The sequence below is a fragment of the Sturnus vulgaris genome, chromosome 9 (assembly GCF_052056855.1).
Source record: "Sturnus vulgaris isolate bStuVul1 chromosome 9, bStuVul1.hap1, whole genome shotgun sequence".
Taxonomy (NCBI): domain Eukaryota; kingdom Metazoa; phylum Chordata; class Aves; order Passeriformes; family Sturnidae; genus Sturnus; species Sturnus vulgaris.
The window spans coordinates 3,290,672-3,316,109 of NC_142251.1; the positions used below are offsets into that span (position 1 = coordinate 3,290,672).

General features: G+C 40.9%; 2 protein-coding genes and 1 long non-coding RNA gene across 4 annotated transcripts in view; 1 reads left to right on the plus strand and 2 right to left on the minus strand.

The window, feature by feature from the left end:
• The window catches only part of HOOK1 (hook microtubule tethering protein 1), a 43,044-nt gene that overhangs the window by 14,472 nt on the left and 3,134 nt on the right, over positions 1 to 25,438 (minus strand). Inside the window, exons 1-7 of one of the 2 annotated variants that reach the window (XM_014870548.2) lie at positions 9,310 to 9,430; positions 5,111 to 5,196; positions 3,495 to 3,567; positions 3,138 to 3,188; positions 2,056 to 2,188; positions 1,338 to 1,405; positions 61 to 123 (exon numbers count right to left, since the gene is read on the minus strand). In XM_014870548.2, coding sequence (XP_014726034.2) covers positions 61 to 123; positions 1,338 to 1,405; positions 2,056 to 2,188; positions 3,138 to 3,188; positions 3,495 to 3,567; positions 5,111 to 5,196; positions 9,310 to 9,360 — 525 coding nt within the window. In that variant the 5' untranslated portion in view covers positions 9,361 to 9,430. Of the gene's footprint in view, positions 1 to 60; positions 124 to 1,337; positions 1,406 to 2,055; positions 2,189 to 3,137; positions 3,189 to 3,494; positions 3,568 to 5,110; positions 5,197 to 9,309; positions 9,431 to 25,438 lie in introns of those variants that run through there. The other variant, XM_088169644.1, reaches the window with a different exon arrangement.
• On the plus strand, positions 9,608 to 13,079 carry LOC106849739 (uncharacterized). The gene is made up of 2 exons (XR_001402656.2): positions 9,608 to 9,910; positions 10,196 to 13,079. It is a non-coding gene; the product is annotated as an uncharacterized LOC106849739 (long non-coding RNA).
• Positions 22,540 to 25,438, minus strand: part of FGGY (FGGY carbohydrate kinase domain containing) — a 132,074-nt gene continuing 129,175 nt past the window's right edge. Inside the window, exon 17 of the transcript XR_015805312.1 lies at positions 22,540 to 24,451. The gene's annotated coding sequence lies outside the window, so the exon portion shown is untranslated. The remainder of the gene's footprint in view (positions 24,452 to 25,438) is intronic.

Genomic DNA, 25,438 nt, shown 5'->3' on the forward strand with positions numbered 1-25,438 from the left:
GATGGCCAGATACTAACTTATTGTCCAGGCTTGATCTACAACAGCAACACAGGCAGTTACCTGCTGTTCCACTTCACTTGATGCATCACAAGGCGAAGGACTCGTTACTTCCTTGCTCATGAGCTACAGAAAGAGACCACAGGAAAAAAGGTTAAATGAGAGGTTATAGATCTGTAAATTCACTGTCTACTGAGCACCAACTGTATTTTCCATTGTGTTACTGCATCCCTTCAATACACCAAAACAGATTAAAAATGCTTCTCCTCATCTCATGTCTGGTAAAAGATTTAAACAGATCTACAGTAAGATGATTTTTTTACCTCCCTCCTCTCAAAATTAATCAGGTTTGCAGTAATATTGTATTGGATGAATGTGTGATGCGTTGAAGGTATTGCCACCCCCTACTCAGTCAAACTGGAATGAACCAGAAGACAGGATTTCACTCCATCAATGTAACAGTTATCACACTTCTTTGTGTCCCATTAATTGCACTAAACAAACAATGAGAACATTGATTCTCCGATACAAAGATGTACAGTGTGTATTTACCAACAATTAAAGGGCTTTACTCCTCACTCAGAAATTACTGAATTATTACTAGACCTTCTTCTAGACAGTTTAATTGGTCAGAAGACAACAAACACAAGATTTATAGATTTATTTCTACCAACAGGACACATAGAGCTTTAAAGACTATACAGTCAATTTAAATCTAAGTTATAAGGCTTATAACTCCACTGTTACCTTGATGAAGGTGCAGTTACACACCACCTTCTCTTCAGTCAGTATTTAGTTTTTGCCTCTCTCCACACCCTGCTTCACAGTCCTGAAGCTCTCAAAAGCCAGTGACTGCAGAGCTATGCTCTGAGCTGGATCACTAAGATGATCCAACCAAGAACAAATTAAGACAGGAGGAGGAGCACACCATGACAAAAATAGAAGAGATGCTGCTGCAAGCTTGTAAGTCAGAGGCTGGAATGGTCTGTCAGAACAATGCAACCTTAAACACAATCACCTTAACTCTGGGACCAAGACTACAGCACTGGGACAGAATTTCAGAATTTAACTGCAGTATAATCAGTGGTTGGTAACTGTATACATTTCTTGTGTGGAACAAAAAAATCTTACGCATTTGTTGAAAGTTTGGGCACCACAAGTCTAAAACCAAAAGCCTTTGGTTGGGGTTTAAGATCTGTCGGTCCCAAACCTCCCAAATAATTTAGGAAAGTACTTATACTCCTTCCTGACCTTTGCTTGGATGAAAGAATTCACAAAGGTCAACAAAAAGGTATTTGGACTTCTCAGCTGACAGCATCAGGCTATGAACTGCTACCTACCTCTTGAATGGCTGTCATGACAACGTGTTGAACAGACTCTTCAAGGGTCATGATATTCTGTATGTGTTCTGTGAAAAAGGATTTGTAGTGACTCATGACAATGTTCATTTAATGCTTTGAGTAATATGATGAATTGTTTGCTAGAAGATCCAGAAGACACGATTATCCATAAAGCTCGCTCAGAACAAGTAGTCTCTTTAAACAGAGGAGTACCATTAACCAGCATCATTATTATCCAGCAATATGGCAGATAAGCACAAAACATTATAAACTCTTAACTGGACAAATTGCTACTCTGCCTAAGGAGAGATGCCATCAGAGCATGGAGGATTAGTTCTGGTAAAGGGAGAAAAAACAACCAATTCAGTCTTGAGCCTCGGCAGGCAGAGAAGTAGCTTCTAATTTAAGGACGTAATTTAATTTTGCTATATTTGCATTTGAATAGTAAGTTCTAGGTCTTGGTACATATTTTAACAATATGAATAAACAATACACAATTCAGACTATATTTTTAAACCTACTCTGAACGAAGTTTCGAGTTTTACTCACAGACATTTCCCAGGGAATTTCTGCTTTTAAGCAAACTCCAGTTTCAGAACAGGCATTCAGCAAATTAACAATGTTGATGGATAAGAAAGAGAAGTTTCTACATCTTTTCCACCTTAACTATCACCTGAGGCAGTCTTCTGTTTGCTGAGAAGGTTAAGGTAGTGCCTACCTTGTTTCCTCTCACAGTTGACTGCACAACCTAAAATAAGCTGCAGGAGCCTGCCCAGTTCAGTGGGATCTGAGTTCTCAGATATCAGGGTCAAGTCTGGAATAAGCTCTTCTGCAATCTGCTGACCCAGGAACTGAAAAAAAAAAAATGAGAAAAAGTAGACTCCCACTTTTGTACAACAAGAAAATCTGTTATCACATAGGAAATCTGGACTCGGTGAGCAAGCCAGAGAAAATGCCCTAGAAGTTTGTTACCAGGTTTAGTTAACTGAGCACTTCTACAAGAAAAAGTGACAACAGTAAAAGTTACTGGGGCAGTTCTCAAATATGGGAGAATTCATTTACTTTATCAACATAATAAAAGAAGCAATTAATAACACTTCCAGATGGAGTTGCTTCCAAATACTTTAAAAAGCTCCTCATAAGCTTAAAGAACTTCTCCTTCTGTGGCAGCCAGAGATCCTCACACCTGGCAGCACATCAGGGCCTGGCTCTTGGTGTCATAGCTCAGCCCAGGAAGCCACAACAAGATCTGGCAAGTTTTTCTAGACCATACCCATTATTTAACTGTAATCACATCAATACAAAATTCAGCTTTTTTTTTTTTTAACCCAAAACACAGTAGTCTTTTATGGTTACTGTACTCATCCTTGCATGAGAGAGAACAAACTAATACTTTCTGTATTCCTACCTTGGCTCCCAGCTTCCAACAGAATATTATAAAACATACACTGGGGTTGCTGAGTCTGTTCTGTAGTGTACAACAGAACAAGACAAAAGCAAACATGTCTCTAGACAAGAGCAAACATGAACACACACACAAAGTCAACAGGATTCTGCAGCTCAGTCCTTTCAACATTCACCTAGGCAGAGACAGGGTTTCCAGTTCATACTCCAAGAGCCTTATCTAAAACACACCTACTCAAATTCATTTCATATTCACCCAGACCTCCCACTTAACAGATAATTATCATACACCTTCTGCCTAAAATTACACCTTTGTTTTCTACTTCACAAAGTCAAGGGAAGCAATAATCATCCTGTTCAATAATGAGAACAACAACAATAAATTTTTCTCCATACCTCATGATAGTAGTCCATAATTCCTTGCAGTATCTTCTTCAAATTACTGGACTAGTTGTTGTACATGAAAGACAAAGTTACAATTTTATTAAAATTTTTGCTTTTTATTAAATCAAATAATTTCTAATAAAACGGTTACAAGGCAGCTCTATAAGAGGACATAGGAAGAGAAATATCACAGAAGAAAATCCCCATCCAACAATGCTGGAAGGCACTTCGACTATCAACAGACAGCTCAAGCTCATTTAAAATATCCTTGAAAAGCTTGAGCTTAATTCTGTAGGTTTTGGACTGCCACATCTCAGGACAGACACAACATCCAACCCCACAAACTTCACTCCCTTCAGTTTTAAATACCTTTATTCTCCAGTTGTCACCAACATCTTCTTTGATGCGATTGAGCCAAGATGCATCAAACCAGGCAACATCTCTGAAACAAAATTAAACGATTAATCAATGAGCACAGACTTAAATAAATAAGACAAAAAATTCCCAGCATTAAATCATCAGCTGCTGAACTCCAGTGTCTAATGAGGCATGAATTCCTGGAGATTGCAAGGTAAACTTATGTCACAGGAAATTTCCATCCTGCTGGCTGCATTAAGGCACATTCCAGGGCTGGGAGAATTTCCCTGTGTGCCTGAGCCAGCTATGGATGGAGCACAAGGACATGGAGGCCTCTGTCATGCTGAATTTTTATACCTAATAAAGTAACCACTATGAGGTAAAGAAACATATTTTTTTGACCAGTGCTGACGTTATATTTGGTACCTATTCTTGTAGGCTGTGCTAACATTTACTCCAATTTGTCAAAGGCATGTATTAAGAAAACACTTTAAATTAGCGGCATTTTGTGTATTTTGTATGTCTCTGTTCCCCTGGGCAGAAGGGGATTCAATTTGCCAGCATAAACAAGGATGAATTGCTGAGGGAGGTGTTTACACACACTCAGCTGCCAAACAGTACAATCACAGCATATTTAACAATATATAACTTTGACAGTGCACTGTTTATTCACTGGTCTCAAAGCACCCAATACAGGACAATCATTATCCTCACTTGCACATGAACCTAATTGGTGTTAAGAAGTTTGCCCAAAGCATGTGGCTGCCTAATACCCAAAATACATGGGAAACAACCTCAGCAAAACCTAAATCAATTTTTGTCATGTCCAGAAAAGGGGTGAGCTCTGTCTTTAAAAATACATTTAAAATCTTTACAGACAGGAGGGTTTCTGAGCTCTTTTTTTTTTTTTTTTTTTTGGGAGGGTGGTGAATTGTGATAGTGTTGAAATAACTTCTTAGTAATTACAAAATGATACTTTGAACCTGATGTGGTAATGCTGATCTCAATTATCTGGGCTAACAATAACAAAATTGCAGTGATGATTTGTAGCATGATACTCTTTAAAAAAAAAAAAGACTTGCATTGCAACCCTCTATGCAAACTTCAAAACTAGTGTATCACTCAGACTACCAATCTTCATCACACCAATAGAACAGCTAATCAAAAGTAAAATAATTCTGAACTATTAATTGCATTTGAAGTTTTACAGTTCTTGTCTTCCACGTGAATAGTAAGCTGTCATTTAAAACCCAGAACTTAAATCTAAGTTAATTGAGCAACCTCAGGAAGAAAATAACACAAAATCATGCCTTTGGAATCTTTAGTTTCTCATTCCAAAGAGGAACGTATTGCCTGAAGCATGGAAACAGTGCTGATGGGAAAGGTGAAAAAGATAATGTCATCCTTGCCCAATTATCCCCAGGTATGAACTTAATCCTGCAGTATTTGTATATCTTATCACCTTTTCCACCATGTCAACTATTGTATCATCCCCAAAACAGCAACTGTTCTCTTCTGTCATAAACTGTCCACTTGGAATTTTTGCCTACTTTAAAAGTAACTACGTCTGTCAAACACAAAAACCTCAGGCAATTGAACCCTCATCTTCCACTGAAGAATTAACTTACATTTGGTGAAGCACCTGAGCCATGGCAACCCCGTTAGTCAAGTCCTGGACATCTCTGCAGGGTGCAGCTGTATTGAATGTCTGTAGCTATAACAGAGAAAAACACTGAGTTTAGTTCAGCAGACAGTAAATTAGCTGCCATCTTCCTTCTCCTCTTTCAGGCACAAGCATTTAGCAAGATGTCTTTCTACTTGAAATCCTTTTTGAACCACACAGACTTTAAGCCAACCCAATTATCTCAACACTTGTGACTGTTATGACTGTGAGCTTAAAAAGTTGGTATGAACACCCACGCTCTGTTTTTTCATGCTAGGCCTTCTATTGTAAAGCAGATTATGGAAAGATAACTTGGGAGACTAAAGTCATATTTATCTAGCCTTTGAATAATGTTGCAGTGGTAAATTCTGGACATAACTACTTAAACAAAAATAGCATCAGACTAAGGTGTGAAAGTTGAGGGGGAAAAAATAAAATTCCAGTCTTTTACTACAAGCACTTAGTAATAAAAATAGGATGGGATTACCTCAATGTTAAAATGCTTTGGTTTTAAGTATCATGGGATTTTTTCAACTATCCCCAAGCTTATAGCTAACACTTTGACAGAATTAGCTGTATATTTAGAATTGCAATATTTTATTCCTCCAAAGACAATCAATTCAGAACTAGTTACTCTAGATGAGAGAGCCATTTCCATACACAAATTAGTTCATCACAATTAGTCAGGAAAATAAGTCTTTTTTACCACAATAAACAGAACAGAAAGTTTATTAGTAGTACTACTAGAAAACAGAATAGAATGGGAGCAAGTACAAATCCTAATAAACCCTGTTCACTGCAGAAATTGACTTCTTAAACTCACAGCATTTACAGTGTCCTAAATTACCTGTCCCACTGCAAGAAGGCTTTCCCAAACATCCTGTGCAACATAAGATTCTTCAGAACTCCTGGTAAATGACCTTATGTTTGGGAAATCCAGCTGCTGGGACCAGTGATGGAAAAGCAGTTTCCAGCTGTGAGAATCTGAGGCAGTTTTTGTCCACTCTGTGTTTATAAAGAGTGACCATAATTCTGAATAATTGTTTGCTTCCTTCAAAAAGAGTCCAATCAAGCCAAGAGAAAAATATGCAGAGCAAGTAGGTTTTTTTCATTTGATTTTTAATTTAAAAAGTGGGTTTAAATCCTGTCTTACAGGAAGTGAGAAGTCAGTAATCCCTCGTAGGTTACATAAAAGATTAAGTGGAACACCACAGCCCAAAGCTGCTATGCCTGACAGCACTGGCTTCTCCTACTCCAGCAGCCTCAGCACAAGCATGGGCATGCAGGTTTACATTCCATTATGGCACAATATTGTGATGCTGCCATCTGGATATGCCCCTGATAAAGCAAGGAAATTGCTATGCACAGGTGCAACCCTTTCACCTGAGCCTGTTAGAGCAGATAAACAAAGCCTCAGAAAACCCTGACATGCAACACTGCTTTATGCATGATCTCCCAGAATAGAAACTGCTAATTAAAATTAAGTAAAAAGCAGGACTGACAGTCTAGGTTTCTCTATGTATTTAAAAGACACATAAGGACCTAGAAATAATGAGAGAGCAGAAGTATTAATTATGGGTTCTCCAAACCTCATGTCAGCCCAATCGTTTCATCAAAACGGATTTAAACTGCTCTTGCAAAACCAATGAAAGTGGCAGGCGAGGGGAGGAGGTTGGAAAAAGAAGACACAGACTTCAAGACTGTAGCAGTGCTCCTTTTCTCCTCGTTTTTTCAGTTTTACAAAATGTAGCTCCAAGGATATGCTGCTACTCACGCTGAAAACCATTTTGTGTATTCATCTCCAAATGCACTCTGCCACTTGCTGCTATAGCAGTAGTTCTGCTCTCAGACACAGAGCTATTATGCTCCCAATATACAGCTAAAAAGTTAATTTTGTAGCTCTACCACCAAACATTTGCACATGAAACACAAGTGTTGAGAGTGCCCAGCAGAAATCAGCCCACCCACATGGGAAAGGCGTGCCCTCAGTTTCACCTGATAATGAGGGGCTGAGTTTTTCCATTTCACACCCACATTATACACAGAAAGGACAGAGGTTTTGCAGAGTAACGAAAGAGATTTTAAAATAAAAATAAACATTCCCATACTGAAAAATAAGTATATTAATAAAATAAGTCAGCCACTGGACAGAATGAACATTACCAGTGGTGCCAGTGCCAAGCAGTGCATTTATAGTGGAAAATGCTTCCAATTTAAGATGGTGCCATATATCCAGTCCCTGGTTTGGAGGCTAAGGCAGTACAGCACTGAAATATATCCAATTAACTTTCCCTCTACAGAGAGGAAAAATAACTAACTTAGAAAATTATTTCTGCTGTAGCTTGTGAGTTCCACCTTAGCAGGTATTACCTAAATCAATTTTTCATGGATACTCATAAACATTACCCCTATAATTCAGTTTAGCTGCTTTATGTTTTTCCTGTAAAATCCTCAGCTTTAAATTCAATGACACCGGGGCTGTAGAAACAATAGATAACATTTTTATTTGAATCTTCTGTTTCTTCTCTGGATGCAGCATGTTTTCTAATATTTGATAAAATAAAAATAGAAAAATGCCAGATCTGGCAGCAGAATACAGAAAATCATAAGCATCTGTTTGCTGTATTAATGAGTAAACAAACTGAGAAACCATTAGAAGCAGAGAGTTACAGAACCCTTTTCTCTCCAAACACAGAGCACTTCATCCCCCTCTCCCCACATCACTTTCTTCCCTATTATTCACACTGAAGTTCAAATTGTGAAAGGATGTTTGAAACACATCTAAGTGTTTGTTAAGTGTTAACAATCAGTTTCTAAGTTGCAAACTAGGCCTGAGAAACAGGGTGCTAATTCTAAAAACGTGCATCTTCTGAGTGCTGTATAGAAAACCCAGGGTTGGGTGTTCCTTTACACTGACACAATTGCTCAGTTTAAGGCCAGTTAAGGTTCCATTAAGATTCATGGTATGATTACAGCTATTGCACTGTTAGGATACCATAAATGACAATTAGGATAGAAATATTTAAAGCAGGAATTATGAAAAATAAAAGAGTTCAGCACTGCTGACAAGATTTTGTGAATGAGTGCAGGAATATAGTGGTTTTTCTTTTGCCATTGAATCATGATGGAATTATTCCCACCTGACTATTGAGGGGAAAACACAAAATTAAAGAGCTCAAAAAAAGAAAAAGATTAGATAATAAAAGGTACTCAGCATAAGGCCACCAAAATTCTAGGGAGCAACAAAACCTTGGGAGAATGCAATGCCACTAAAAGGAAAATGGAGGGAGGAGAAGAAAGGAAGGAATTGTTTATCAGTGATTTATTACAGACTTTAACTCATCAACACTTCTGTAGTGCCATGCAGAAATTAAGAACACCTACTGAGGCTGCTGTTCCTGTTACTTTTACCAGCTTCATTCGTGGATTTCTACAGTGCCTCTACAGCACTTCCTTCTCTCCATGATTTACACTTCACAGAGGCGAAACAGCTGCTATTTCTAGAGAAACCCTTCACACAGGTAATCGTGACTTTCCCTGCCAAGATTTCATACACAAGTTCTATTTCACAGAGCTCCCTGTCACCAAAATCACTGCACCTGCAAGACCAAAATGACAAGGTCACAGAAGAAGCTTGGAGAGAAAGAGGAAGCAAGAGTGACTGATGAATTAATAAACATGTTTGTACTCGATGACCTTAAAAATCTTTTTCAACCTCAATGATCCAAACAGGTGCCTCTGGCACAGGGAACGTCACACACCCAGGTGTGGCGTGCCCGACTAATAAACGCTTTAACCAGCCAGTATGAAATGCACTGAGGTTTCCGCGCCTATTAATTCAAATTAATTGCATTTATTTATTAATACTGTTAATTGCCAAGTAGTTTCCGCTGGAGAGCCGCACTTGGGCCCACGGGATATTCCAACCACCACACGCACACCTCGAGGGTGCCGCGGGACCCTTTTTTTGGCCGTGAGCAGCGTGTCCCAGGCAGCCCCCACAGCCGCGACCGTGCCCGACCCACCCGCAGCTCCTGCTCCCGCGGGCGGGGACGGAGGGAGGGGTGGACGGAGGGATGGAGGCAGGGAAAAGACCCCCGCCGTTGGCGCCTCCTCGCTGCCCTCGAGGGTCCCCAGAGGCGGCACAACCCTCGCGCCACTCACCCAGAGGATGAGGCTGTCGCAGAGCAGCGGGTCCGCCGGCTTCGCCTCCATGGCGGTGGCGACAGCAGCGACCGCGTCCCCCCCGCCCTTAAGCCGCCCCCGCTCCGGCGGCTCCGGCCGAGGCTCCGCTCCGCCCGCGCGTCCCCTCGGGGGCGGGGCCGCCGCCAGCGCCGACCACTCAGCGCCCGCCCCTGCCCTCAGAGGCCGGGAGTGACAGCGCGTCTGGCCAATCACAGCGGAGGAGGGGCGCGCTCGCACCAATCACGGTGAGACCCGTTGGAGGCGGGGGCTGCACTCACGGCCGCACCGCCTCCGTGAGGGGGCGAGTCGGGATCGTGTCACCCGCCCCGGGCTGTGCCACCCGCTCCCGGTTGATGCCAGGGCCGAACGCCATCGTGTCACCCACCCGGAGTGAGCTCCTGGGCCGAGAGCGGCCCCGCGTTCCCCCGGCATGGCCCGGGAGGCGCCGCTCTGTCCCAACATGGCGGGTGCTGGCTCTTCATAGCCCGCCCCGGCTGTCAGCGCTGCCACGGACGGGCCATGGAGGTCACGGATGAAGAGTTGCCGGCGTCGTGCACAATTACCTGTTCTTACGATGTAGGTACGTCAGTGTACCTGTATCCGCCAGGAACATTGCCCTCAGAGCAGAATAAAAAATAGCTTTAAAAATATTTAAGATTTTTTTAAAAATGTTATATGAGGTGAAAATACCAATTCAATTATCTGGGGAGGTGAGGGATTGAAAGCTCTAAAGCACGAGGGTGAGGAGCAACTGCTTTAACTCTTACAGAGGTGGGAAGATAGGCCCCTTTCCAAAAGGATGGCTTGAGAAAGGTTGCGGCAGTTTTATCTATTCTCAATTCATATTGTCATTTCTTCTTTTCAGGCTGCCCAAAGCCCAGCAGACTGCAGTGCCTTCACCTGCCAGCGAGGTGTGAGCTGTTCCTGCCCCTGGCAGAGCCCAGGGCTCGCAGCCAAGGCTCTGCATCCAGCCCTCAGAGCACATCAAACCCACCACACACGTTCTTTCATCTTGCTTAGTGCACTACATGATAGCTAAAACGTACGAGTACTTTTCTTTGTTTGATCTTTTTTCTGTTCCAGAAAATACTCTATTTGTTTCATAGGACGAGGTTAGCCTTATTTGATCAGAACTTGTGGATGCCTGAGCCAGGATCCTGTCTGCTGTAGCACCTTGCCTCAGACGCTCCAGAGAAAAGTCTCAGTACCTTACACTAAGGAGATGTGTTCATTTTGTCTCTTTCCTGTTCCAGCACAAGAACTCACTTAAATTTTCCCTCCACCAACCCCTTTTACTAATTTGAACCATTTTTTTTTTTCTTAGCTGATTCAATTTTCATATCGCCTGTTGTTACTGAAGTGTATGGGATGGCATTAAACACAGTAGTATTTAGGTCAGCCTAAGAGTGGACTGAATAACTTGAATAATAACTGCTGCAGGCAGCATCTGCTGTTTCTTGGCTGTTCTTCAAGATACATCCTTTAATTTTCTGTTACTGATTCTACTCTGCCTAACAGAGGTTAAAACTGTGGTGATGACATGGATGGTATTTACATAACTATTTCCCCTCCCAGTGTTCTCCAGAACTGATAAACACTCGAGAGTGGACTTGGATTTCTGAAAACCTTATTACTGTTTCCTTCACCAAAGGTTCTTAAAGAGATTTGGTTGCCATGGAAGATTAACATAAAATCCTTATTTAAAATAGAATAAGGAATAAAAGGTTTTTACAGTAAAATCCCCCAGAGTTCTGTGCTAGGATTTGTACTGTTTAGCATGCTCATTTTAGTTTTTTTAGTATTTTTGCTCGTTTTTAAATTTCTAGTAGCTTTTGTTTATTTTATCCCTCTTTACTTTGTAGTTTCCATAATTTTATGTCCTTTCCTGAGGGTTGATCCTCATTCAGAAGCATCCAGAAAAGATTATTCCTAAGGGATGGCAGTGCTGGAAGGGTGATCCAGACTGGCTAGGGCAAGGAGTGAGGCTGAGATCTGTGTAAAAACAAGGCAGGCTGTGCAGGTCGGGTAATCTGGGATTATGTCAGGAGAGATCAGCCTCACCCGTGTGCTCCTGGCTGCTGTATCCAGGTCAGACGGGCTCTGGGTGGCTGAGTGTTCACCCAGACAGAGCAGAGTCAGCACTGCAAGGGTTTGGTTGCATCTGCCATGAAATAAAATCAGCTCCATACAGGAATCTGCCCAGTTTTTACATCTTTCAAGTCACAGCTAAGCGGGGCACATCAGAAACTCCCCAGCACTGGGCAGCTGTGCCTGGAGCTCAGCCATGGGGCAGAATGGGAACAAAGGGATCTCTGTGCCTTATGTAGAATAAGGTGGCTTGGGTTTATTTTTTAAGCCTGGTTGGAGATTTCTTCATGAGCTGCAGTTTATATGAATGTCTGTCAGTACATTCTGGGTTTGTGCCAATCAAGGATTATGACCTATATTAACATCCCAGAAACAGGGGAGGCCAGCCAGGCCTGCACCTCATGCCAGGACTGCAGCTCCATCTCCTGATGTCTGATATCCACTGTTACTACGTTTTAAAGTCAGGTTCAATTACTTCTCTCAACAGGAACTTATTTAAAATGTGTTCACTCCTCTTGATAGTGCATCCCTTGCCATCTTGACAAAGCACCTGACAATCTCTCAGTGAGGGCTGTCTTAACTTTCTTAACAAAACAGAAGAATGGCATTTGCTACAATATTTAATTGCTATTCATAAAAATAAAATGCAGTTCCTAGGGTGGTTTTTTATTATTTTCAATGGGATTTACATCATTATATCCAGGAATATGAACAGTTCAGACATAACTTGGTAGCTGTCTGACAAAAGCCCCATATCCAGACACTTGAATTTTCCCACACTTTGTATGGCATAATGCATCTCACTGATAGTTAAAAAATACTGTTGAAAAATCCTAATTACAGGACTGCATCTGAAAGGGATTTTCCAAGCACCTGGCAACAAAGATGTCAGAATGTAAAGACACCAAACACTGACCCTTGGTGGTTAGTCATGTACTTGCACATTTCTCACCTTTAGAAAACAAGATAGAAAAATCTTTCTCCACTTTCCAATCAAATTTAGTAGCTCAGTTGATTTGATTTCTGGAAGTCTGAAGTTTCTGAGCATCTTTCAAAAGCTTTAGAAGCATCCAGTAATCCCCATGGTGTTCTGTAATGCTGAGGCACATCTGAATTTTTAGATGCAGAAACCAGAATCAAACCAATTCCCAATACACGTGCAATGAATTACACAATACAGACTGCTCTGATACCTGCTGGGCCACACATCCCTTCACACCTTGTCACAATCGCTGGCACCTTCCTGCCACTTTTGAATCAAGCTGTGTGTTGGAAGTTACTCTGTTTTCATGAAAGCATTGACTGTTTAGTCTCCAAATGTGGCCAGTTTAGAAGTTACTAAATGGAGTTTATTCAGCATAACTGAACATCTAAAAATCATAAAATAGGAATTAAAAGCTACTGCTGTAAATTGGAGTTGTTTGATTGGCCAAAGGCTCTCAGTGTCTTGCTGGTCTCTACAGGTTTTGTTTCCCTATTGCTTTTTCCCTGCAGATGCTCAGTGGTACTTTCCAGGTCAGTCAAGCCCTGAGGGAAAAGGGAGCAATGTCAGGATGATGAATGTAAAATTTTTCACTCTTTTACTGAAGTATCTGTTTTGTAAAATATTTTCCCTGGCTGCTCTAGGAGAAGAAAGTCATTAAAATCTATTCATTATCAAATTAGTAGGAATTCTGGCTATTTTGTATGTTCTGAAAATTAATACCTTTCCTGAGAGTATCTTCATTAAAGGAGTCTCATAGTCAGGCTTTTCTGAAAGGTGGCAATATTTTCACATGGAATAAGCATCTTTCAAGTATTTTCACATTAGATGGAAATATTTTCATCACTTGAGGCCCTTCTTTGGAAGTCATTCAACTATGAGAACATTTGCTTTAAATAAAAGAGTGTTTAAGCCAGTGGGATTCCTGAAATTCCTGAGCCATTTATGCTCTTTTTTACACTTTTCTTAGCACATCTTAACTCAGTGAACATTTCCTTATCCCTACAGATTTAATGCTGGTAAGAAACAGTCATCTCATTAAAACTCTGAAGGCTTGGGGCAGCACTTCCAGTCTTTTATAATTAATTTTGTTTTGACGAGTCATTTCTGGGCTCCTTGGTTGCAGACTTCCAGATAGAGTTATCTTAGCCCATGTGATACAATGAGTGTGTACATAAAGTACAGATGCATGCACGCCTTTCATACAGAATAATAATATTGTTTACTATAGGAGCTTCAGAAAAAAATAACAGCTACTTTTCCAAATAATACTTAAGGTTTATCATATGCCAGCGAGGTAGGCATTGATAAACTCAAAGAGAAAAGATGGAAATAGAGCCACAGAACCAAAATCTGTGATATCTCATTAAATTCCATAAAAAGCTGTACTGGAGACAAAGCAGGCCCGAGGTGGAAAATTACCAACCTATATTTACAAGAGATACTGTGACCATATTTTGTAATTGCATCTTTTGGCTTCATCCAGCAAGAGAGAAACGGTAACATCCTTAAGGAATGATCTGTCTCAACTATTTCAGGGAAACATCTCAGAACTGGCAACTTTTAAGGACAGTGACTTGAACAGAATAAAATATTTACAGAATAAAATATTTACCTCTACAGCATCATTTCTGTTCAGCAAAACCCCACTTTGGCACTGTACCCTTCCCTCCCCCGCTCTCGCTGCCTTGGTTGTTTCCCTAACATTTGTTCATCTCCAATCTATGCTTTTTTATTTCTGCCTTTTCATTTACTTTCTCACTGATATCTGCACTTCTATTTTAGTAGCCTTATCTTTTTTTTACTGAACAAGGTCACAAGTGAGAGTGGGCTTTGGCAATGCCAGCATTATCCAGCTGACGTTAATTGACATCATGGAACTATTGGCAGTGTCATGGCAGCAGCCCCTCTGCAAATTCACATGTATTAAATGTCTCAGATACAATTTCAGTTTGTGCCCAGGACAAAAATGCAGCACTGGAATATGAACTATGGCAGAGATGTGCTGGTCATGAAGACAGTGACACACTGAGATCCTGTTCCAACAGGTGTGCTGAAAAGGTGACTCCTAAGGCACCAGTTCAGCAGGTGGGTTTGTGTGCCAGTTTTGTGCCATACAGATTCTGATCCTGAGAATATTCTCACACTTAATATTGTGCACCAAATACCTCTAGTACTCGCCACAGTCAGGGATTAATCCACAGGTAAGATCAGAAATACGGGGTTTTTTCCAAGATTGGGGAAATCACAAACTCAGTTTCCAAGAAGAAGTAACCCCTTTGATTCTGTACCAGAGTACTGGTATGTACTGCTAGGGAAACTAATTCTGGTAATATCTCTAATCTCTCTGAACAAAATAATTCTCAGAAGTCTATGCTCCATTATACCAATTATATACCATTATCTTATTCAGAAACATTATTACCAGCATAGAAGATTCACCAAATGAAATGTGAGTAACTTGTTCATTATTTTAAAATGGAAAATTAACAGCCAAGTTATAATATTCCTTTCTCAAAACCGAGTCCAGATTTCCCATCATTTCTATATCATTGTCATTTTTCTTGGTTTTATTTGAAAATAGATTTGAGGTTGCCTCAGAATTTTGAACACATTTTCTTTCATGTTTGAATATTCTCTTGCTATGGCTATTCCAAAGCCAACTCCCATAGCAGGGGTCGAGCCTGTCTTGGACAGACTGCCAGGGAGGTTGCAGTTACATTTTTTGTTGCTGCATTTTGCTCTTGGATCGTTTTCTAAGATAAAGGCTAATCTTGTCTGTCCCTTCTGTTTGCATTTGGAGATTTCTCCTTGGCTTTCATGCTGCTCTCCAACAGCTTCTCTGTTTTGCTTGTGAACAGGAACCAGGGGCACAGTGGTTCTGACCTGAGCTCTGTGAAGCCTCCTACGAGTCCAGAAACCCCCACTCCAACCCCCACTCTGACATTACAGGATAGAATTCAGTCACAGATGGGATTCACTGGGGGTGCATCATGCAAAAGCCCATCTCAGTCAAAACCCCCTCAGTCTGTGTCAAAGGCCATCATGTAGGCCCTGCTCCAGAACAGTGCCAGAAGTGTTCCACACCTTTACACCTCTCAGCCCCATCTCTGTACCTCTGTTTTTTGTTAGGCAGGCTTTTGTGGAGTACATCAAGAGACTGGATGTGTAAAATTGAGAATTAATAATGCAGCAATGCCAGTGGTTGGCATGTCCCGACCTGTTGGCTTTGATGGGACTATTCAACTGTGCAAACTAAAATAGGCATGGCAGTGTTTGCCAGCTCCAACTCCAGAGCCAAAACAAGGAGCTCATTAAGAGCAAACACTGGTACTGGCACTGCACTTGTGCTTTACAGACCCAACCAAAGAGCAAGCACCAAAAAATCCCAACCTACAATTTAGACAAAACAGATCCAAGATTCCAACTTTCAGGCATGTACCGGAACCAAAATGTCAGCAAGGCAAGAGGCATGGCTGGGCTGGGGCAATCATGGATTGACTGATTTAATGTACAGAGTCACAGAAGTCTGGATTTTCCTGTGTTCATTATCTTCAAAAAAATATTCTGGAGCTATGTAAAAGGAACCTTCCTGTTATTTAACAGTCTCTCTCTGGTCAAATTCAGTGAGTTAGGTCAAATAAAATCTCAGTTTCCCTACTGAAGGAAATCCTTCCTTTCAGGAAAGGAAAGGAAATCTTGCGATTTCAATGAGCATGAATTGGACAAGGTTTGGGCCATTTCTGTGCAGTTTAGGTCATCTCCTTCGCTTTTCTCTTTATCACTTCTTTTCAGATTTTTGTCTCATCAATGTGCACCAGTTCATTTCTTCAGTTCCTACTGCTGTCTTTTTGTTTACCTTTCTTGCCTGATTTCAGGATGTCAGCGGAAACAATTTTGGCAAGTTTCAGTCCTTTTCACTGCCCCTCACTGCAGTTCAGCCTATTTGGTTGAAGTCACTCCATGGTCAGATTTTTTTGTTGGTTTTTTTACCAATTGCATTTGATTTGATCATATCTCCTTTTCTGAGTGCTTGTTCTACTTTCTTCTCTGTTTCCTGGATTTCATTTCCTTTCCTGAAAGGAAATCCTTCCTTGTGATTGAAAATCTTGCGATTTCAATGAAGATCAACTGGACAATGTTTGGGTCATTCCTGAAAGGAAATGAAAGCAGGAGGCAATCTTTTGGACTCATTCTACCTTTATAAATAATATCTTTTGCTATTATTTAGTTAGAAGTTGTTCCTCCCCAGTTAGTAGTGTCTCAGTGCTTGAGTGGTCTAGGTGAAACATACTGACCTAATGTACTGAAACCATTTTACAACATTCCTGTCTAAAAACTACAGGACTGACATCTGTGTTAGTAGCCTTTATGAATTTAACATGTTGAGTAGAGAACCTGGGAAAAGGTTGGAGATTTGGGAAGTCCATTGAGGTGAAGCATTGAACATCCTGGCGAGGATGTCACTGCCTATACCACGTTCTCTGGAAAAGCAAACTGCTCCAGCTTCTGCCTCTGCCAGTCTGGCACCTTTAATAAGTAATTGAATCACACTGTGGACGTGAATACGTCCTTGGATAAATAATAAATGACAGCGCTCACACTGGCACGCGAGCACACAGGCACACGTAGGGCAGGAAATCACACACAGCATTTCATTTGTTGCTAATTTATCTGTAACAAAGTGAGGAAGATGCCCTGGGGACTGGTGAATAACAAGAAGCATTGTTTATGCTACAAATCCCATCCGGTTATTAGGCTTTGAAAAGTGCTTTGTTTAGCTTATCAGTGCTTCAGCAGGAATGCCAGGGGCAGTATTTCTGTTCTAAGTGTATTTCTATTCCAATATTACTGACACATAAGAGGTTATGTGTTACCTGAGGGCTGAATATTCGGCTTGTGCTTCAGTGCCTTGTTGAATCAGGATCAGGATGGTGAACACTGCACAAAACCAACCCCTGAAGAGGTTTCCTTATCAATTTTACAGCATTAAATTGAAGAACACCTTTACATAATTCAAACCTTTCTCAAGGACCATAGAACATGACAAAGAATAAATACCCTATGGCATATAAATGCCCATCATTAAAAATTACTTCAACACGTTAGACCTTCTGCTTTAACTCTGCACTTCACTTAGGATGTGGACAAATGTATATTACACAACCTAAGTCTGCAGTTATGCAATTCCAAAGTATCACAAGCAGGTTTTAAAGATGTTTCACAACAGCATTGATAAGCTGCTACTCTGTCTATTTAAAAATAGGAATGCAAGTTTTTTATTGGGCTCAGATACCTTTTCAATTATGTTAAATGTCTTTTAGGGCAGAAAATTTAGAAAGGGCAGGCATTATTTTCAGATGGAAAAATACTACATTTCATTTCATAATTTAGAAAACCTGAGAGTCCATTTCCAAGTAAATTAATAACTGGCAAGTAAAGGCAACTAAATTGCACAATTAAATTATTAATTGGCAAATAAGGCATAATTTGCCTTGCTGAATGATTCCACACCGACAGTGTCACTGACTCAGCTCCTCTCAAACATTTCTGCAAAGAGGAATGGCAAGGTCAATCTCATGTAGGTCTCCTGGACCACTGTAAGAAGTGCTCATTAGACTGATTATGAATAAATAATCAAGTATTTCTTTAGACTTTTTAGACTTTTTTAGATTACTTTTGGAAAATCCACATGAATCAATTATTCCTTCCAAAATGTCCTCGTTTTAATTTACTTATGATTAGGTTAGATCTGGATTGCCAAACCATGAGCTGTTCAGTGTACCCTCCCTTGTCATCTGAACTGGCCTTGCAACTGAGCAAAGTGACATTGTCACCCCTCCCTGACAACTTCAAACCTCAAAGTAGGGGCTGCTTTACTGAACAATGCCACGTGCTCCTGGAAAAACCAATAAATGTTTGTGAATGCTCCATCTGCTGAGAGCTTTTTAAACTTTGATACCCCTCCTCAAAGATGCTGATGAGAACAGACTCACCACTGATGCTTTAGAGCTAAATTTTCTTGTGGTAAAACTGGAAGATGTTGTGAGCTGAGCTGTGTCACAGAGATAAAGGTTTATACCCAGGAGCTTCTGGCTCCATAGCCAGCAAACAGATCAGTGCTTCACGCCTTCCTTTTGTGGGCAAGAATTAAAAATGTATCAAATCTGGTGGCTGGGGTTTAGTACAATGGGCTAGGTTTTGCAGAGTTCTACTAGAATTATCTTCTGAAATGCTCAGCTTTCATTTTAAGCCAAAAGATGTGTCCAGATCTGAAAAGCTCCTTCTTCTCAAAAATCTGACTGTCACAGTTTCAAAGCCTAGCCCCTGGTGAGGTACCTACATGAAGAATTTCTTTGCAAATCTGACCTGTGGAAATGTGACCTCAGTGAACACCTGTGAATAGAAACACAAGGGCCTGATTCCTGAAAAATTTTCGGGCTTTCTCTGGATCTTTGAATTCTGTTTTTCAGAATAATTTGCTTCTGAATTTGGGGTTTGGTTTTGGTTGGGCTTTTTTCTTTCATTTCCTCAAAATGAATTAAATTGACTTTTACTGGACTAAACATTTTATCACTCAGTTCTGGCTGAAGATTCCCAACAACATATGGGTTAGAACCACCAAAGGCATCCAGATCCAAATATGAGACTGTGAAATCTTTCCTAAGGGCACTTGCAAAGTTTCCAGCCTAAAATGGTAGGAAAAATGACAATTTTAATAGTGCTGTTTGAAATAACACACAGAATTACTGCACAAGAGGAAGCTCCCTAAAAATCTGTCATTTCAGGGAAAGTCATGTTAAATATTTTATTTTGTTAGGACTGTTTAGTGCCATCAAAACCTCAAAACCTCATGACACAAACACTAACTGCCATAATCAATCTCTAATTCAATCACAGTTCAAACGTTCAAAGGCCAGCTCAGGATTTTGGAAGGGGTAAATTAGTTCTGGCAGCCTTACAGAGATCTCAGATATCATCTGTCTTCTCCTTCTATCAGATCCAGCTGGGCGGGCCCCTCAGAACCAGGACAGAGCCAACTCCAGCATCATTGGGAGTGCTTGGACTCAATAAATCAGAAATTTGATTATGTGCAGATAATCTATTAAAAATAAATGGCAGACCTGGCATGTTTTTCCCAGCTGATCGACTCAGGACAAGACTAAGCCACTGATGTCTTCGCTGAAGGTGACCTCAAGTCCCTTTTTCTTTTTCCTCCCAAATGCTTTATTAATGCAATTGGAGGAAAGAATGTCCTTATCAGGTGAAACCAGGACTACCTGGCCTTGGACTCAGAAATTCTTAGCATCTATAAGAATGTCCGTGGCTTTACCATGTATGTGAGGAACTGCCTGGTTTTGTTCCCTCTGGATCTGCCACCACTGGTCATCCTGCAAGACCTCATTGAGTTTCCCACCTTGCTTCACTCAATCAGTGAGACGTCACAAGGAAATTAAAAATGTGGTGTCATAATCCTGGATTTGAATTATGTTTGAATGATTTTTATTCTTCCTATAAACATACATATTCACATAGTGCAGGATCACTGCCTGGACCTTTGCTGTAATTCCTAGTCCTAATCAAACACTCTGGGAGCAGAGCTTGAGCATTTACAGGGTCTCAACAGGCCCTTGCTCTCAAGCTGATGAGTTTCCAGTCCCTTTGCTGGTGCCTGAGCTCAGCAGCCAGAACTGGTATCATCAGCAACACTAAATATTCCATTTTCCTGTTTTCTGAGCAGCACAAACTCTTTTACTGCAGACTTGCTCATGAGTCATCTGGAAATAAACCATAATCACTTGTCCCTTAGGAGTCATATATAAGTTAATTACTGTACAAGACAAGCTAATACAAAATACACAAGAGGTTTCAACTTGTTGAGGTTGCACAGGGCAAGGGAGACTTTCAGAATTTCCACTGGTTTCGGTCTGGGAATGCTGGGCTTCCCTTGACTCTGTATCTATTGCACGTTTCATTCTCTTTGTTGTATAAGACAAAGCTAAAGAAATGTGGGTGTTATTCCTGTGCACAAATAGAGTAGATACCTAATGGGCTTGTGTGTGTGCAGTGTTTGTAAACACAACTGCTTTGGGTTGCAGCTGAAAGAAATCATCACTGCTTGTTAGGCTGAGAGATGTTCTGGATCTGCAAATGCCCCCCAGCCCTGCACAGGAAGTCAGAGTTGAATGGGATGTGCCAGATGAATTTTAGGTGCCACTTTGTTAAATAAAATCTGCTTGCCTGGAGTTCCGTGTCCTGGACTTGGATCTGATCATCACTGTGGTGTCTTACATCCTACCCAGCCATTCTTTGCTGGGCTACTGTGTGGTTATTATCTCTGCAGGAGAGAGTCTTACCAGTGCAGGGAAAGGAAAATCTGAAAACAATGGAAAGGCTTTTGGCATATGACATTTTTCTGTTGAGGATGGAAACAAATCCAATTATAACTTCACAGTAAAGGAGCAGGATTTTTTTCCAGTAGTTATAGAAACACTAATGTTAAGGCTGGAAAGCCCTCAAAGATCATAGAATCAAAGTTATGGTACATTATTTTAAAACCTCCAGTTGCTCTTATTTACAGATCCTCATAACAGGAGGAAAAAATGGTATGAATGCTGCTGATTTAAAATTACTCATCTGGTGAACTCATAGTTTTATACGTGACTCTGGCAAGAGACCTGGTTTCCTGAATGCTCACCTGGATTCTTTTTGCCATTCAGCCTGTGGTACAGAGAGAATTCCATTCTGGCACCCCAGGAAGGCAGAGAACACACCAGACTTTATTTCAGTACATTTAAGTGACAGACACAACTGCAGAGGAGGAGAACAGTGACAATTAGTTATGTGTGATATCTACACTGAGTTTCTGTGACTCTCTGCTAATCACAGTAAATTATTATTAATTAATTGAATATGTCAATCAAATTACTAATTTAGGGAAGACTTTGCACTACATCTCTCCCAGGAACCACAAGAACTCCAGCTGCCTCACCTGCCTCTAGCGAGCCCCTCTCCCAGCAGAAACCAACTGTGGACATTTATTTTGTGGGAAGTGTCTGGACTGACAGTGCAGGCAGTGCTTACACAGGCTACTAAACAAGGCATTCTTCTGGCAACAATCTCAAGGCATATAAGAACCAGGACCAAGCCCTTCTCTCTGGAATTGATGTAGGTTCCCTCACAAAAAGCAGGAGAAATCCCATTTTTATATTCCCTGAAAAATCAGTAACTGTGTTTTTATTTGCTCATTGCTTTCACATCTACAGGGTGCCACTTTTGAAATGCCCATGAAGTTTTAGGCTGCCAAAAAGTAGCAGATTACCTCAGAGGATACTGTTAAATTCCAATACAAACTTGTGGAATGGGTAAAAGGCAGCAGAAAATCACACAATTTGTATTCAGCTATGCAAACCCCCCCCAACCTACTACAAAAATCAACAGTCCAATAATCATGTTTGTAAGTGTGAAAGCTCAAGATGTAACAAACATGAAGTCTCATCTTCAAGCATGAACTCACTTCTGAGAAGACAGCTTGTCTTTTTAATCATCAGCATAAAAATCTAGCTATCCTATAAAATTAATTTCTATGGGTAAAACTCAGGAGTAGGACACGCCAGGCTTAGGTCTGGTTCTGTTCCACATTCCTGCCTCCCAAGGGAAACATTGCCTAAAATGAAACCATGAGCTAGGCATAATTACATTGGTTTGCAGTCCTGTAAAAGCTTTTTACACAAAAAAAGTAGTGGAAGATCCATTTTTAACAATTCAGTAAGTTGGTTTCTAGTCATGCATAAAGGGTTTTTTTAATCTGTTTACTGTTTTTTAAGTGGTCTTACAGAGGAAAATTGTTCAAAGAAGGCTCATCCCAATGTAAACTCACTAACTGTTTATTCCAGCCCAGGATCTGTTTAACAGGAAAGGGACAGAGCAGATTTAGAGGGTCCTTCTGTCGAGGCAGCCCCTAGTGTGGGCTCCTGTCCTCCCCCAGAGCATCTCCAGGCACTGGATAATCTGTATAAAACCCTAATTCTCCAGACAAACGTGTCTGCTAAATGCCTTATTTGAGGCTCTGAGCCATATGGTTGGGATTACAGCATTTAAATAGTTTTTCCAAGTGAATACAAGGATGAAGCACAGAATAGTGGAGGGACGTACGTCCATAATTGTATTTAGAAAGGAATTTCAGATTTTTAAGGCACACATTCTTTATCACTGGAGCCGGTGTGAGCTTGGCACCTTGAAGCAAGTGCAAGTTATATTTACAAGCCATTCACACTTTTTTCACCATGCTATAAAAAGATCTAGGTACAAAGGAGAACAAGGGGCTGTGTTGTTAATACAGGTGTAATAAAAGCACATTTTTATCTTTAGGATAAAGATAGCAGAGGACAGCCCCACATCACCTGTGCCACTATCCCCATCCTCTGGGAGCACAACAAATCAGTGGATCCTCATCAGCCAGGGACACCTCAGGAGAGACACCATGTAATACTTCAGGTTGTTTCATGTTTTTCTAACACTGTTTTATAACATACAGGAAAAGGAGGCTTTGCATAGAACCCATCCAGGACAAAGAGCAATCACATGGCCTCAAAACCTGTTTCAAATAATGCCCCAGTAGTTACAGTTTCAAATACAAAGATAGACATAACAACAAAGAGCATCAACTTTCCTCTTTCCCTGGCCTGGTTAATTTTCCCTTTTCCATCTTTGAGTATGACCTAATGATACAGACTTTATTTGTATTTAATTTTGAGATCTGCAGAAGAGAAGTACCATATACAAGCTGGGTCTGTGTTGTTTTTCTTAGCTGTACATACTTGGCCAGGCTTTCCTTTCCTCCACACCATAATTTACACTCTGGAGCACGGACCCCAGTGCAATGCATTATCCATGTTATGGCTGTTTATAGAGTAGAAGTGGTCTCTGTAACATGTCTGTTTTTCATGTCTTAAACCAATAAAACTTTTACATTGGGCTTATCAAAACCATTCTGTGTAGATCTAAGTCTGTTGTGACTGAAATCAGTAATAAAACTTCTCTTGATGCCCAATGGAACAGAGCTAAGGCAACACTGAGCTCTCTTAATAAATTCCGCTCCGGTAAAAGTTTTATTTAAAAAATGTGGTTAACCCAAAGCTTTTAAAGAAGATTAATGTGGACTTATAAAAAACTGTCTGATTTTATTATTAGTAGTAATTCATACAGTTTGTCCTGAAGTTTTCCTTTTCAGCTTCAGTTTGAACCATATGTTCAGGAAGTTCAACTGAAAAGCGATCCTTCAGCAATATTATTTCTTTCTAATTAACAATAACCACAGAGGTATTTTAGAGAAACCTACCGAGTCCCTCAGAAGGTTGTGGAGTGGGATAGATTAAAACAGGATTTTGTCTATTTTATGAAAAATTCACTGAAGCACAAATGGGTCAACTTCAGAGGAGTCCTTCCTTTCCTGTTCTACCAAACAAAGGATTTTGAGTGCAGCAAATCTTAATCTCCATTGGATTTTTTTGTGAAAGACCTTGAAGGACTCTGGGATCCATCAGTGCCCTGTTGGCCTCGCAGGGACTGAGCACAGGCACAGCAGTGCAGCCATGGGGATCCCCCAGGTGTTGATCCACCACCCCAGTGGGCAAAGCCAGTCAGAGGTGATGGGTGCCAAACACAAAGCTAAAGGAGAAGCTGGATGCCAGACTGGTTTATACAGACTAGATGGGGATTTAGGAATAAACACAGCTAGGGGCTCAGCCAAGTGCTCTTTGTGTGCAAACAGAACACGAGAGGCACAAAGCCTGCACTCCAATGAAAATGAGTAAAAAGCACAAGTTGGAGCAAGGTTCATAAAAATACCATCAAAATTTCACATCCCCAGTCCTTGTACACATGATGTAACTGATGGCATCAGGAACATTTTTTTTCTGGATTTCAAACATGGTTTCTCTCAAATTCCCTTTCTCAGTGAGAGCAGATGAGGTGATGCTGGGTGCAGAGCCCCTGCACTGAGGGCTCCTGGAGACTTCTCATTACAGCACAGCTCACACAAACTTCTCCCTGTTTTTAAGAACAAAGATCATTGTTCAGCTCAACAGAACAATGCCATCAAAATGGCAGCACAATGTTGTGCTGCTGTTTTCACTGGAGTCCCTGTCAAGTTGCATCAGTTGAAATGCTGAGGTTTTATTTCCCTGACCTGTCACACAGCTCACTGTGCCCCGGAGCTGCCAGTCAAGCTGTGCTGCTTCTGCTGAGATGCTGTTTGTGCTTTGCTGCGTTTGTTGGTGGTTTGTTGTCAGCCCTGACATTCAATTTTCATGTTTTCTTAACAGCACGAACTCATTGCTGTCACTGCATGTACAGCCTAATCTTACAGTCCTCACACTCTGCCCCCTTTCGCTCCTGAGACCTCTCTATGCTGTATTTAGAAATCCGCAGCAGTCTGGGTAAAAAAGGATGTGGCAATTGGCTTTTCCTGAGGTACCAGCTGCTCCTTGGCTGTGCCTGCTGGTTTATCTGGGATAACTGGCGCTGGAAGTCACTCTGGAAAACTCCACCTCGATGCAACTGCAATGCTTCCATCCACCTGCACCCACCCATATTCCTGAGGGCTTCAACCATGACCCAGGGAGCTTTCAGAGTAAGATGCACAGGGAAAGAAACTGTGGAAAGGAAACCCTCCCCCAGCTGATCTGTGAATATCTACACATACCAATGTAGAAAAGCAAAGGCTCTATTTTTACACAGTAACTTTGCAGAGGAAGACCATGAATTAAAAATAAATAATTATATTTATTTTCACAGTCCATTGTAGAAAAAAGGTTTATTAATCCTGCTAACTTCCCTTTAAACATTAAGTAACCTCCAATATGTTTAACATATCTTCATTTTTTTAATTTGGTAGGTTGTTGCCTGACCCCCTACAGGAGGAACAGTCCCTGGTTAGCAGCACTAACCTGCCCTCCCTGCAGGGAAAGGTAATATTTACCTCTGTCTGCATTCTGACACATGCCAAACAGTAAGCTTGAGCTCTTGGGATCAGAT